The sequence below is a fragment of the Coloeus monedula genome (genome assembly GCF_965178545.1).
Source record: "Coloeus monedula genome assembly, chromosome: 5".
Classification (NCBI taxonomy): domain Eukaryota; kingdom Metazoa; phylum Chordata; class Aves; order Passeriformes; family Corvidae; genus Coloeus; species Coloeus monedula.
In genome coordinates, this window is record NC_138785.1 from 18114565 (window position 1) to 18126738 (window position 12174).

Here is a 12174-nt window from a genome sequence, read left to right on the forward strand (position 1 = left end):
TCTGAGTTGACTGGTAGTCTGAAGTTCTAAATTTAACTTGCAATGCAAGAGCTGCATGGTTTTAAAATGTGTGTATTTCTAAGTGTTTACATAATCTCAAAAATCATGCTTTTCCTTTCTCTTAGACACTGAAGGACCATAAAAAAGAAACTGAAGATTTGGGATCTGCAAAGACAACATTTAACATTTCTGTTAGTGGAGGTACAAAAAAACCTTGATATGGATTTCATTGTATGTACTGCTATTTATAAGTACTGATGTTGATACTGGTGTTCCAGTGAGAAGGCAAATTCTGCACAGATTGTGAAGGGTTGTAATTACTTGCCTCTAACTGCATTATCACACAGTCTCAAGGCACTTGAAAATACAACTTTTTTGAGGAAGGAAGGAAGTTATACAGCACTTGTGTACCCTATTGCTGACATGGCAGCTGCTCTGAGTGATTTCTGATATAAAACTCGACACGCTTGGTCAGGCATGAAGTGCTGTTCATACAGAAACTCCCAGGGGATCTTGAGTAACACAGAAGCCACTGACCCCTGTCGAGGTTAGACTTTTTATGGCACTGTTCAGGTAGCTGTTTCAGAGGCCATTTAGACCTCTAGGAACTTGATCTGCAACAAGGTAAGTAGTGCTTGACAGTGCCCCTGTGTGTTTGAGGCTGGAGGTGAAGGTGAGCACCTCTGTAAGTACCTGGCCAGGAGCAGGCTGGTTTGCAGACAGCTGTGCCAGCATTGTACAGTCAGACAGTGTCACCTGCTGCTGCATCTTTCAGTGGCTTTTGTGGCAGCATTCGGAAGTGCACCCCTGTCTCCTTGCAGATGTGGATGGGCTGATCACACAGGCTCTGCTGACGGGGAACTTTGAAAGCGCAGTGGATCTGTGCCTGCACGACAACCGCATGGCCGATGCCATCATCCTGGCCATCGCCGGCGGGCAGGAGCTGCTCTCCCGGACACAGGAGAAGTACTTTGCCAAGATGCAGAGCAAAATTACCAGGGTATGTGTTTCCAAGTCAGAGCTAACATGCTCATATGCCTTTGGCAACTCCCTTTTTCACCTTAAAAGTTTTCTTGTTATAGGTTTATTTCTGGCAGATGTTAGTAAGTGTTCAAGTCTGTAAGGTCTCGGAGCAGAAGGATTTCTGTTAGTCTTTTTTAATGCATTGATAAAGGGAGAAGAGGCACACTGAATATCAGTGCACAAGAGTATTCTTTATCTCATCTCCAGTGTCTCTGAGTTGCATGTACACTAACAGATTCTCAACAATAAAGACAAATACCTTAAGCAGGGCACATTTCAGTCTGCCCTTCTGTCACATTTTTCACAGGTGACCTGTGCTCAGGGCCAGCAGCAGCATGTTGATTTCTACCTGTGATCGGCCTACACAGATTTTGCTGATGCCTTGTTTTACTGCATGCACAGAAGAGAGAGCAAAATATGCCCAGGGTAGATTAATCACCCTTTGTCTAGGAGACAGTGTCTTACGGCCAGCTGGTTATTGTTATTTTCAGCTTTTTGCACTGCTAGGGGTTGCTGATGCTGCTTGTGCAAATCTTTGGTTTCTGCTACCAGTATGAGAAAGTAGTGACAGGAGGTTGAAACAGGAGAAGTGGCTTTAAAAGAACAACTGGTTTAGCAAGGGTGGCAGCTTTTAAAGGAGTTTCTCCACTGTAGTTCATCCTTTGAGAAAAGGTGTTTTTATGAAGAGCTGGCCAGTTATATGTGCCTATGCTGACAGACCTTGTAGTTAGGATCTTGCATTTGTTGTTCAGGTGTTTTTTCTTTTCTGGTCCCAAACTGCCCACATGCTGCTTGTTCAGCTGTTTCTGAGCTTGAAGTCTTGGCATGAGAAGGGCTTTGTTCACTAAAGAGCAGCACAGCTGCCAAGTCTGTCTTTTGTCCAAAGCAAAATAACTGGAGGCAGAGTTTGAGAAGAAAGAAACTGGAATTTCATTCTGAGGGCTGTGCAGAGGCAGCCTGGGTGGGTGGGTGGGTGGAGGACAGGGATACTACAGCCCAGCTCAGGCTGATATTGCTGCCAACTTGCTGCTTCCTTTATTCAGCCTTTTCAACTGCCCCTTGCTGGTCAGCTTGAGACCAAGAGCTTAAAGCTGAACAAAACAGTTTAACAAACAAAATCCATACCTCTCCCTGTTCATTGTGTAGAAGACTTGTAGCTAAGTACTTGGTGTGTTATCTTTGTCTGCAAAAATAGTGTTGAAAACCGTTTGCAACAGCTTGTGGAGATTCGTGTATTCTTTTCTTGTACATTTTGTAGCAAAAATAATTGGCCTTTGCATGTTCTCTGAGCTTGTTCTGTGATTTTTTTTCACTGAACTCCTTTTTAAGTAAAACGTGCTCTTGTGCAGCCATTGAACTGCAGTGCAGTACCTGTCCTGACCCTGGATACAGTGGGGATGAGTACACTGGAACAGATCCAAATTATGCTGTGTATTATACAGAGGAAATCCTACCAAGGTTCTAACTGTGGTCTCTGTTCTGCTCCAGCTCATCACTGCAGTTGTAACAAAGAACTGGAAAGAGATTGTGCAGTCTTGTGACCTGCAGAATTGGAGAGAGGCTTTGGCTGCTGTGCTCACTTATGCCAGGCCAGACGAGTTTACAGCCCTTTGTGGTAAGGATACTTCACAGACTGGTTAATTCTGGAGCAGTACCATGGCTTTGCTTTGCTCAGCCAGTTGCTTCCCCAGCTTCAGCAGTGGTGGGGAGGGATCACCAGAGTGATTCACCAGCATCTTTGTTCATATTTTATCTAGATCTCCTGGGTAGCAGGCTGGAAAGTGAGGGGGACAGCGTTCTGCAGACACAAGCTTGCCTGTGTTACATTTGTGCCGGCAACGTGGATAAGCTCGTTGCTTGTTGGACCAAAGTTCAGGATGGAAATAGCCCCTTGTCCCTTCAGGTTGGTAATTCTTTTAAAAAAGATGTTGGAAATAAGAGACTGCAATCATTTGGCTCTTAAATCAACTTACCTAGTGTAGAGCTTTGCTGGCTGACGTACATCAGGATGCAAGCCTTTCCTTTCTGGAAAAATAACACATAAATGTGGTACTGGAAAATGTGTTGGGAAGTACAGTGGCCCTTGTGCTTGCCTTGTTTTTTGGGTGGTGCTGCTAATACACTTGTGTAAAAACAATTGTAGTACTTAATGTTTTGGTAAAGGGTCTTTCAGTGCTTGCATCTTTTGCAGTTAGGAAATACTTGGACTTTTATATTTTTGGAAATTCAGGAGAAGAAATCAAAAGAATTAGATTTAAATCTGGAGAGACAATTGTAGGAAGGCTGTCATGAGAGTTTTCTCTAGGGGTTTGCATATACAAGGCTTGGTTTCCAGCAGTGAAAAACATTGCTCCTAGCAGATATCTTGAGGGAATAGGATTGATGAGTGGAATGAAGCAGTTATGGAATAATTCATTTTATAGTACAATGTTAGTTTCTTCTGTCTGTTCAAGGCCTTTGAAAAGGACCAGTTTTGGAAAGTATTTATTTGATGATGCTCTGAGACTCTTGTGTAGTTAATTGAAGGAACTGATGTGTATCTGAGTTTTGCTTCATGTCATTAACTCTCTCCAGTTTTGAATTATCAAAATTATTTAATTTTGAGGGCTTTATTTACAGATTTACCTTCAGTTTGAATTTGCATTTTGATTGCATGGCTTTGGCCTCTCAGACAGTAAAATTGAAAAATATTGGTAAAGTCCTAATTAGGTGGCTTGTTTACTATGATAGTGGCAATAGAAGCTGTTGGTTTTTTTTTTACTTGCCTTTTTTGAAGTGCTGATTTGTTGGGAAAAACAAATGGTTAGCAAACAATCTATTAGTAATGTATGGTTGAAATCTTTTGTGTGGTACATTCTCATTAAATCTCTTGTAAGATTTTAAAAAGGGGTTTAATTTTGGCAAATGAATATTTGTAGTATAAATACAGTAAGAAAAACATGAGAGAATGGAACAGAAAATGTTCCTGTAACTTAGGACTAGAAGGAAACCCAACCCAAGACCAGCTCTGGTGTTTGGGGATGTGCAAGGAAGGCAAGATATAGAGTATTTCTGGTGAATATCAGGAAAACCATTTTGCTGTAACAACTAGAAAACTATGGACAACTCTCCCAAGGGAGTTTTTAGCTCCTTTTAAGATGGATAAGAACTGACTTACTAAAACACTCTAAATGAACATGCAGCAGCCCGGCACTAGTAGTGATGACAGCTGTGATGTTTGTTTGCTCTCAGGCTGTCACCAGATAGTTTTATGAAAGCATCCACTTGGTGGACATGCTCAGTGCTGATAGGGCCCTGAAATCCTGTTTAATAAAAGCACTTCTCTTGAACTCTGCTGGCTTTGCTGTTAGAAGCTGCTTGGTGGGTGGTTGCTGTTCCATCCTCTGGGAACAGCCGTGCCTTTGGTGCAGCTGTGGCTGTTCGGGAAACCTGCGCTTGGCTTGTGCTCCCCTTTGGGTGAGAGGGGTGCTGCAGGGCTGCCCTGAGGAGCAGCTCTCCACAACAGTCCTTAGCCAAGACCTCCTTCACTTCGTTGTTCTCACTCGTGGGTGGGTTTTTCCCCTCCTGCTCTTTCAGGATTTAATAGAGAAGGTCGTGATCCTGCGCAAAGCTGTGCAGCTCACGCAGGCTGTGGACCCGAATGCCGTGGGGGCCCTTTTGGCTGAGAAGATGAGCCAGTATGCCAACCTCCTGGCTGCTCAGGGAAGCCTGGCTGCAGCATTGACCTTCCTTCCTGCCAACACCAACCAGGTATGGGGCATTCAGGCTCTTTGCTTCCCCTCTCTCTCTGTGAACCAGTGTGCTTTGGAGCAAAGGTCCCTTCACAGTGGAGTTCAGCATCAGGGCTGCCACTTGACACGCACCTTGGGATGTGACAGCCAGGATGTTACCCTCACCCTGCACTGGCCTCACTGAGCTGGCAGACGTGCACAGATTTCTGCTCCCTCTTGGTTTCACACCCTTGTGCCTGCAGCCAGTGACTGCCAAAGGGTGTCCCTCCTGCAAGCCAGACACAGCGATTGACATTTGGTTGTTCTCTTCTGACTTCATCTTCCATCAGCTGATATTTGTAGACAGGCTGGTTTGGGAATGAGGCAGGCACTTGTAAGGCAGTTCCAATGGCCTCATTTCTCATGCAGAAAAGACTTATTCCAATGAAATAAAGAGGAGCAGGCTTCTGAGAGAGAGTGGCCACTCTGCCTCTCGCTGTGATACACCGCGTGCCAGGCAGTGCCTTTCCCCTCCCTTCACTGCCCTTTTCTGATTGCAGCCAAACATCGTGCAGCTACGGGACAGGCTTTGCAGAGCCCAAGGGGAGCTCCCAGCGGGACAGGATGGCCTCAAGGGACCATATGAGAGAGAGCCCATGCCCAAAGGACGAGCTGGCCCGGTGGCTGGACGGATGCAGGCACCCCAGGCTCCAGCCCAGCAGTACTACCAGCAGGTAAATGGCCTTTGGCAATAAGGGAGGGATACGTTGCTTGAGTTCTGGAGAATGATGGATGTAATAATTTTTTTGCTTTCTCTTGATCTGAGGCTGTGTGACAAACCTCTACTGAGAGCCTTGTGGTGAAGGTCCTTGGTGCTTCCTGTCAGTCAGTACAGATGCCTCCTTTACTTCTCATCCGGAAACATTCTTTAAGCACCTTATCAAGTAGCCTGCTTCTGAAGATTTGGTCTTTCCCCACTGTTTGAAAATGTGCTTCAGTGCCAAGAGCAGCTGTGTGGGAGAGCACTGCAGGAGTTCTCTGTGCTCCCTCTCACAGTCCCTGATGTTGTCCCATCCCTGCAGGCCTTGGGGCTCACCAGCCTCCCTGGGGCGGATTATTCCCACCCCCAGCTCTGATTTTGGCTGCAGAAGTTGCTGAGCAGTGGCAATAGCAAACTGAGGGCACATTTCAGCAGCTGTGGGTACAGCTTGCTGTGAAAAGACTTTCCCAGCCAGCTGTAAGGGGCGTGGGCTGGTGGGGAGGCTGAGAGTGAGCTGGGCTTACAAGACGGGCCTGGTGAGTGTAAGACTAATAAGGGAGCTGTGCAGGGAGGAAGAGGAGGAATGGGGAGGAAAATTCCCTGGTTTTGCCTCTAACATGAGGATGACACTACAAAGGAACACACTGGCCATCAGGGCAGTGTGGTGTGTTGGGCAGCCCTGGCTGTGTGTGTGCTTAGAGAGCACTGCCAGGTCTCTCATCCCCCAGCACAGCACTGCAGCTCATCTGGCCCTGCTCTAAAGGTGCTCTGGGCTGGTCTTTTCTGAGAGCAGAGCTGTGTTAGGGCTGTGGGTGTTCTCCTTACACAGAGATTGGCACAAGCGAAGGTATCTCTTGTCTGTGCTGCTCCTCAGGCAGTGCCTGCCAGAAAAACCAGGGCAGGAAAGAAAGAAGGGATGAAAGATTGGGGGGCAGTTGGGCATTCTCAATGTCAGCAGCAGTGTGTGCCTCTGCCTTCTCTCCAGAGTGTTAGCAAGGTAGATTTCAGAAGGGACAAAGCATTCATCCAGGATTTACCTTGCTAACCCCAGTGCATATGATTTTAAATGCATCATCATTAATAATCAAGTCTACTGTGCTGTCTGTGTCTTTGGCCTTCTTCCTTGTAAGCGATGAGTTGCCTTGAGAAACGAAGCTGTTTGTTTCCTCTTTGGCTCTGGAGAATAGCAGCTCTCCTCTAGATGTTGAGATATGAGCAATGCTTTTTAAACCTGAGCTCCCTCTTTCTCCTACTGTTTCCAGAATGCCTCAAGCAATTATTTCAGCAAGCCCTGCTCATTAATTAAAGGCTGGGTATATCACAACCCCTCAAGTTCACTGGCAGTTACAACCCTCTATGTTCCTGGCTATTCAGGGAGTTCATCCTCAGCAGGAAGGGCTTGAAAGGGACAGGTGTCAGTCAGAAAGGTTCTGAGCTGATGAACCAGAATGGAGAGAAATGACATATTTGAGTCTCAGGACACTTGCTTTGTTTGACTTCCTTTTAAGAAAGCGTGACTTGTTCAAGCTTGAGGCAGCCTTTGTTTAACTGCTGTCCCAAATAGGAACATGCACTTATCATTTGGATTCCTTTTAGCATAGTTTTGTGAACCCTCTTTTTCATCTGAATAAACCAGGCATGAAAGGGGGTGAAAAAGTCTTTTAGATACTCCAGTGATGAGTTATGCAGGCATTAGCAGTGGCTGTTGTGCAGCTGACTGCACCATTAGCCTAGCACTGTGTGCGGCTAGAGACACAGAGACTGAAGCCAGTTGAGCCAGCCAGGACTGCAGGGTCACAGCTTTCCCTCTGCCTATGCTCCTGAACCCCAGCCATGTTGTCCTGCTGTTGGGCAGCACGCCCACTCCTTGCCCAGGAATGTGACAGGCACAGGAAGTTCTTGATTTCTGTCCCATCAGAAAGGTAGAAGTGGTTGTATGGAATTGAAGCCGTTTGGAATGGCAAAGAAGGAAAATAGAGGAAAGGAGCTACGGGAGACTGGCTGGGGAGCAATTACCATTATGATGTATGTTTGTGCATGTGCAAGAGCTGAGTATCAGATTTTAACCTTTTTTAATTCATCTGAAGCTCAGTTTAAACAGACTCCTTTTGTGTGAGGCGTATGTTTGAATTTAACACGGAACCTGGGGCTTGCAGCTGTGGTTAGTGATGCTCGCTGTCATGGACTAATGACGGGGGGGGCCGTATGCAGTAGGAAAACGTGCTGAAAGCTGGAGACCTGGCTGACTGGCACAGGTAACACTGCACTTGCTCCACAGCCTGTTGCAGCTGCAATTCCACTGTGCTTTGTCCTCACTCTGCAATTTACTTTGGCTCCAGTGCACAGTGATTTTTGTCTGTCTTGAATGCAATTTCCTTCTTCCTCTGAGATTTCATGGCTGTTACAAGTGCCAGCATGCAAACCTTCTTGCGTTCACTTCTTTGCGTCTTGTTTTGTGAAACCCTTTAGACTTTTTTATTGTTTTGTTTTCCATGATTGGTATTTCTTTGTTCGATTCAGGTTAGAATTGCCCCTACTGTCACTACCTGGAGTAACAAAACTCCTACTGCCCTTCCCAGCCATCCTCCTGCAGGCTGTCCCTCTGACATACAGGTATAACCTTCATTATTCCTCTCTGAGCCTCTGCTCCACCCTGGTATGTCTCCTTGTATAGTCTGGGTACTTGGCACAGCCTGGTACAGATAGATGGAAGGAGCAGCTCTCATGTGTGCTCTGGTTTTACTCCTCTGCATCATGTTACTTTTTTTTTTTTTTTTTTCACCAATGCCCAGATGAGCGGCACTGGAAAGCCTTGAGTGGGAGCTCAGTGTGACCTGAGTCTCCCCAACCCTTGCCCCACACTGGAATATTTGAAGTATGATTTTTCCTTTCCCCTTTTCCATGGAGATTAGAAGCTTCAGAGTTAACATTGAAGTTTAGTTGAAAGATGGCAGGGTGCTCTCGGGCTGCCTGAACACCAGGCAGCACGGGAAGGGAGCTCTCCCTTGTGCAGGAAGGTGTGTGTTGCTCTGCTTGCTGCTGAAGTCACTGCACATCCAGCTGTGCTTTCAGTGCTGTGCTGGGCACCCTAAAGCACTGGGGTGCTTGGAGGCATTTGCCCCTGTGCCGGTGATTCCCTTCTTCCAGGGAATGTGGTTTTGGGCCTTGAAATGTGAACTGATCATTTTGCAGCAGTTCTGCTTCAGCACTGCATTAGCATTAGTGATTAAACCTTGTCCCTCCCAACCATTTTTCCTGTAATCTTTTTTCTTTTTGCAGGGGGACAACCCACCTCCTCCAGGGTTTATTATGCCAGGTGCTGTTGGCCCCAGCATGCCACCACAGCAAGCCACATCTTCCAACTACAGCATGTACTCGCAAGCAGGAACACGGCCAGCGTACCCACAGAGTGAGTAACAGCAGCTTCCCCCTCTCTTTCCCACCCAGGTGGGCCAGCATTAACTCAGGAATACTCCTTGTGGTTGGGAGTGTTCAGACCAAGCCAGTCCCACAGTTCCTGCGGGGTGGGGAGAAAGGTGAGGTGACATTTGAGTATTGTCATTTCTTGATGGGGTCCAGACACCCTCTGTCAAACACTCCTCCTCTGCTGAGGTGTCTACCCACAGCTCTCAGACTCACTCGACAGCTGGCCCTGCCCAAGGGTCAGAAGGTTGCGCTAGGGTCAGAAACTCCAAAGTCTGAGTCCTGGGAAAGCAGCACAGGCCTGGTAAGGAGCGACACAGCTCATCTATGTGCAGCTGGGCCATCCATTTCTCATTGGGGCTCCATGGAGATAGGAAAGGGGATGAGGAAATGAGGGCAGTAGTAGAGGTGAGTGAAGAAGGGGGCAGAGCCCTGATACACTCAAAGGAGGGACTGAAAATACTGGCATGATGTAGGAAAAATGGCCACAGATGGGCAGAGGCAGTGAAATTAGGCTGCAGGGCCCACAGTGAAAGCCTGTGAGCTTACATTCCCTTCCAGAGCCTGTTCATTTCCTTGGCCTGGACTTTCCCTTTGTAAAAACCTGGGGTAGGGCTTTCCCTGCCCTGTGAACCCCTGTGAGGATGGCAGTGGTCCAGAAGACCACAGTGTCCGTGTCCCAGCCCCACCCCAAGCAGCATGGTGGCTCTGGGCTGGAGAGTGTGTGTGGGAGAAGAGGAGTCCTTTGAGCCAAGGCCATCCTCTCTGTGCCTCCCTGCTCCCAGCGACACGCTGGGGATTCGAGCAGTCCTACAAGTGCAGGCAGAGCTGTGGGAACCAGGATTTGGCTGGGCAGGTAAGTGGTTTCGGGGGGTAGGGGGATGAAGAGAGGAGAGTCAGGAAGCAGAGGCAGATGAAACCACTGCTCTGTTATGAACTCACTGACTGACTGTTTTTTCTCCCTGTTTGTAGCGTATCAGGCCACACAGCAGTACTCCTCTGGAACAGGGGGACCAGCTCTCTATCAGCCTCAGCAGCCTATTGCTGTCCCTGCTTCAGCCTCTTACCCCAGCCCTGCCCCTAACACCACCCCTTCCTACCTGCCCTCTGCCCCTGCCCACTCCATGCCCTCCCCGCTGTACCCTGGGCAGCCTCAGCCCTCCCCAACAAGCCTGAATCCCATCTCTTCCTACCCTGTTCCTTCTTCTGGCACATCCTTTCAGCATGGCAGGCCAGGACCTCCAGCAACTTCTGTGGCTTATGCATTACCTACTGGACCAACAGGTACTCTGCCTGCAACCAGTGACCTTCCTGCATCCCAGAGAACAGGTCTGCGCTTGGACAGGGAGGGAGGAGGGAGGGGTTTGGTCTTCACCCACTCAGTTAAATATGCACTTTTTTCCTTGTGAATGCTCTGCGAAAAGTTTGCTTTTGCTTAGAGATCAGTTCAAAGCATTTCTAAACCACATCATCACCCTTGTGCATCTGTGATAGGGCTGTTGGTGCACTAAGCAGCATGAGCAGTCACCTTTCTCTGGCGAGCCAGACCTTGCCACAGTCACAGAGCTTTTGTCTTGCCCAGGACAGGATGTAACAACAGGCTTGTTATGAGGCTGTCGTATGCCATAGATGCCATGGCTCAATTTTATCACTGGCGTCAGAGCCTGTGTTGTGACTGGAGAGCAAAGTACAAAAATGAGCAAGTTTTCCTAATTGCTGCAGACAAGATGATCCTAGTTCTCCTCGCAGAATGATTTTGCAGATGTGATTTGTCCCTGTGTCCCTGGTTCTTGAGCAGCCTTTTAAGCCCAGGATTGGCAGCATATTTAATTCAAACAGCATTTCCTGTGGCATCAGCTCCTTTTCACTATTTTGTCCCTAACCTCTTATGGTGATGGGATTTTACTGTAGCTGCAACTGCCTTAAAAGATAATCAGAAGTGATTTAGAAATGCTTTCACATGTCTCTTCCCTGAATGTCAATTAAAAGCATGTGTGTGTGGCTGACACGTAGGAGCATGTTGGAGCACGCTTGGTGAGAGAGCACTCGCTGACGTGGGGCTCCGTGTCTGCTTGTGACTGCCTGGGTGTCACTGTTTGCCGTGGGACAGTGACCTCGCCTGCCATAACAAACCTGTCCCTTCACTTAGCAGCCTGTGAAGCAGCAGCTTTGCATGCCAGACAGTGCAGGAAGAATCAGCAGTCCTTTTCTAAACCTGCTCATAAACATACTTGACATCCAGGTGGTCCAGCTGAAGAGTCAAGGACCAGATCTGGGAGGCAGAGAGTACAGGGAATGCTGGGCAAGATTTGAGGGATGTTTTGGGGATGTCGACTCTGCTGACAAGCCCTAATGTGCACACTGTCATTCCCTCTCTTAGTTTAAAAGTCTGTTAGGGGTGATGCAGTGCAGAAAAGCCATTTTGCCTTTGGCAGCATGAATCCTATGAGTAGATGCTCCTGTTGGTGTCCTTGGGGCTGGCAGCTCACATACCCCCTTGCATTTGCGGGAAAAGCAGTCTTTTGCCCTGTCAAAAAATAGGTGTAGGGCTGCCAGAGTTGCAAGGGGAGAAAAGGCCTTTTCCATTCACCATGCAGCCAGATTTGGTGTCCTGTTTGTTCTTGGAGGTGCTGTACTGTGACCTCTCCTGACCCCATGTTACGGGGCATGTCAAATTTGAATCTCTAAGCCAAAGGAGTTATTAAATTGGATGGTGGAAGTGGTATTGGATAGGATTCTAGGCCTGGGATGTCAAGCAGCACATTATAATGCAGACAGCATAGCTTCTGCACCTCCAAATAAATGCAAGGAACAAGAAGATTGTTCTTTCTTACCCATTTTACTACTCGGCTTGCATCACTGGCAGGCACTTCGGATCTGCCACTTGCTGAGTTTCTTGCAGTGACGTGACATAGTCCACGTAGCATGCTCAGAGTGGGTGAGGCTCTCTTCAAAGTTAAAAGTTGTTCATATTAGGCTTTTTATGAAACTTTCCGAGAATTATCCATGCTGCTTATGTTCTTCTCAGCAGGTGTGGTGAGATGGTAGCCAGTACAAAGTGTCAGACTTGAGGAACCCAAACTTGGGCGTCCTCTCCATTTCTGCAGCCTTAGGCTGAAATGCAGAGGTGGACTCCAGGGCACAGCGAGGTGCTGAGGCCAGGATGGCTCATGCATACACACAAGTGATGGGTGCAGCTGGAGAACTATGGAAAAAAGATTGAAGAGCACACTCTGTTCTCTTCCAGTGTTTAGATTA

At 47.6% G+C, this 12174-nt stretch overlaps 1 protein-coding gene across 8 annotated transcripts in view; it reads left to right on the forward strand.

The window, feature by feature from the left end:
* Positions 1-12174, forward strand: part of SEC31A (SEC31 homolog A, COPII coat complex component) — a 39344-nt gene that overhangs the window by 17831 nt on the left and 9339 nt on the right. For 2 of the 8 annotated variants that reach the window (XM_082282159.1, XM_082282160.1), the window contains exons 15-23: positions 126-201; positions 822-1000; positions 2512-2638; positions 2781-2926; positions 4600-4773; positions 5294-5467; positions 8014-8106; positions 8773-8902; positions 9889-10245. In XM_082282159.1, coding sequence (XP_082138285.1) covers positions 126-201; positions 822-1000; positions 2512-2638; positions 2781-2926; positions 4600-4773; positions 5294-5467; positions 8014-8106; positions 8773-8902; positions 9889-10245 — 1456 coding nt within the window. The remainder of the gene's footprint in view (positions 1-125; positions 202-821; positions 1001-2511; positions 2639-2780; positions 2927-4599; positions 4774-5293; positions 5468-8013; positions 8107-8772; positions 8903-9888; positions 10246-12174) is intronic. The other 6 variants (XM_082282162.1, XM_082282163.1, XM_082282161.1 and 3 more) reach the window with 5 other exon arrangements.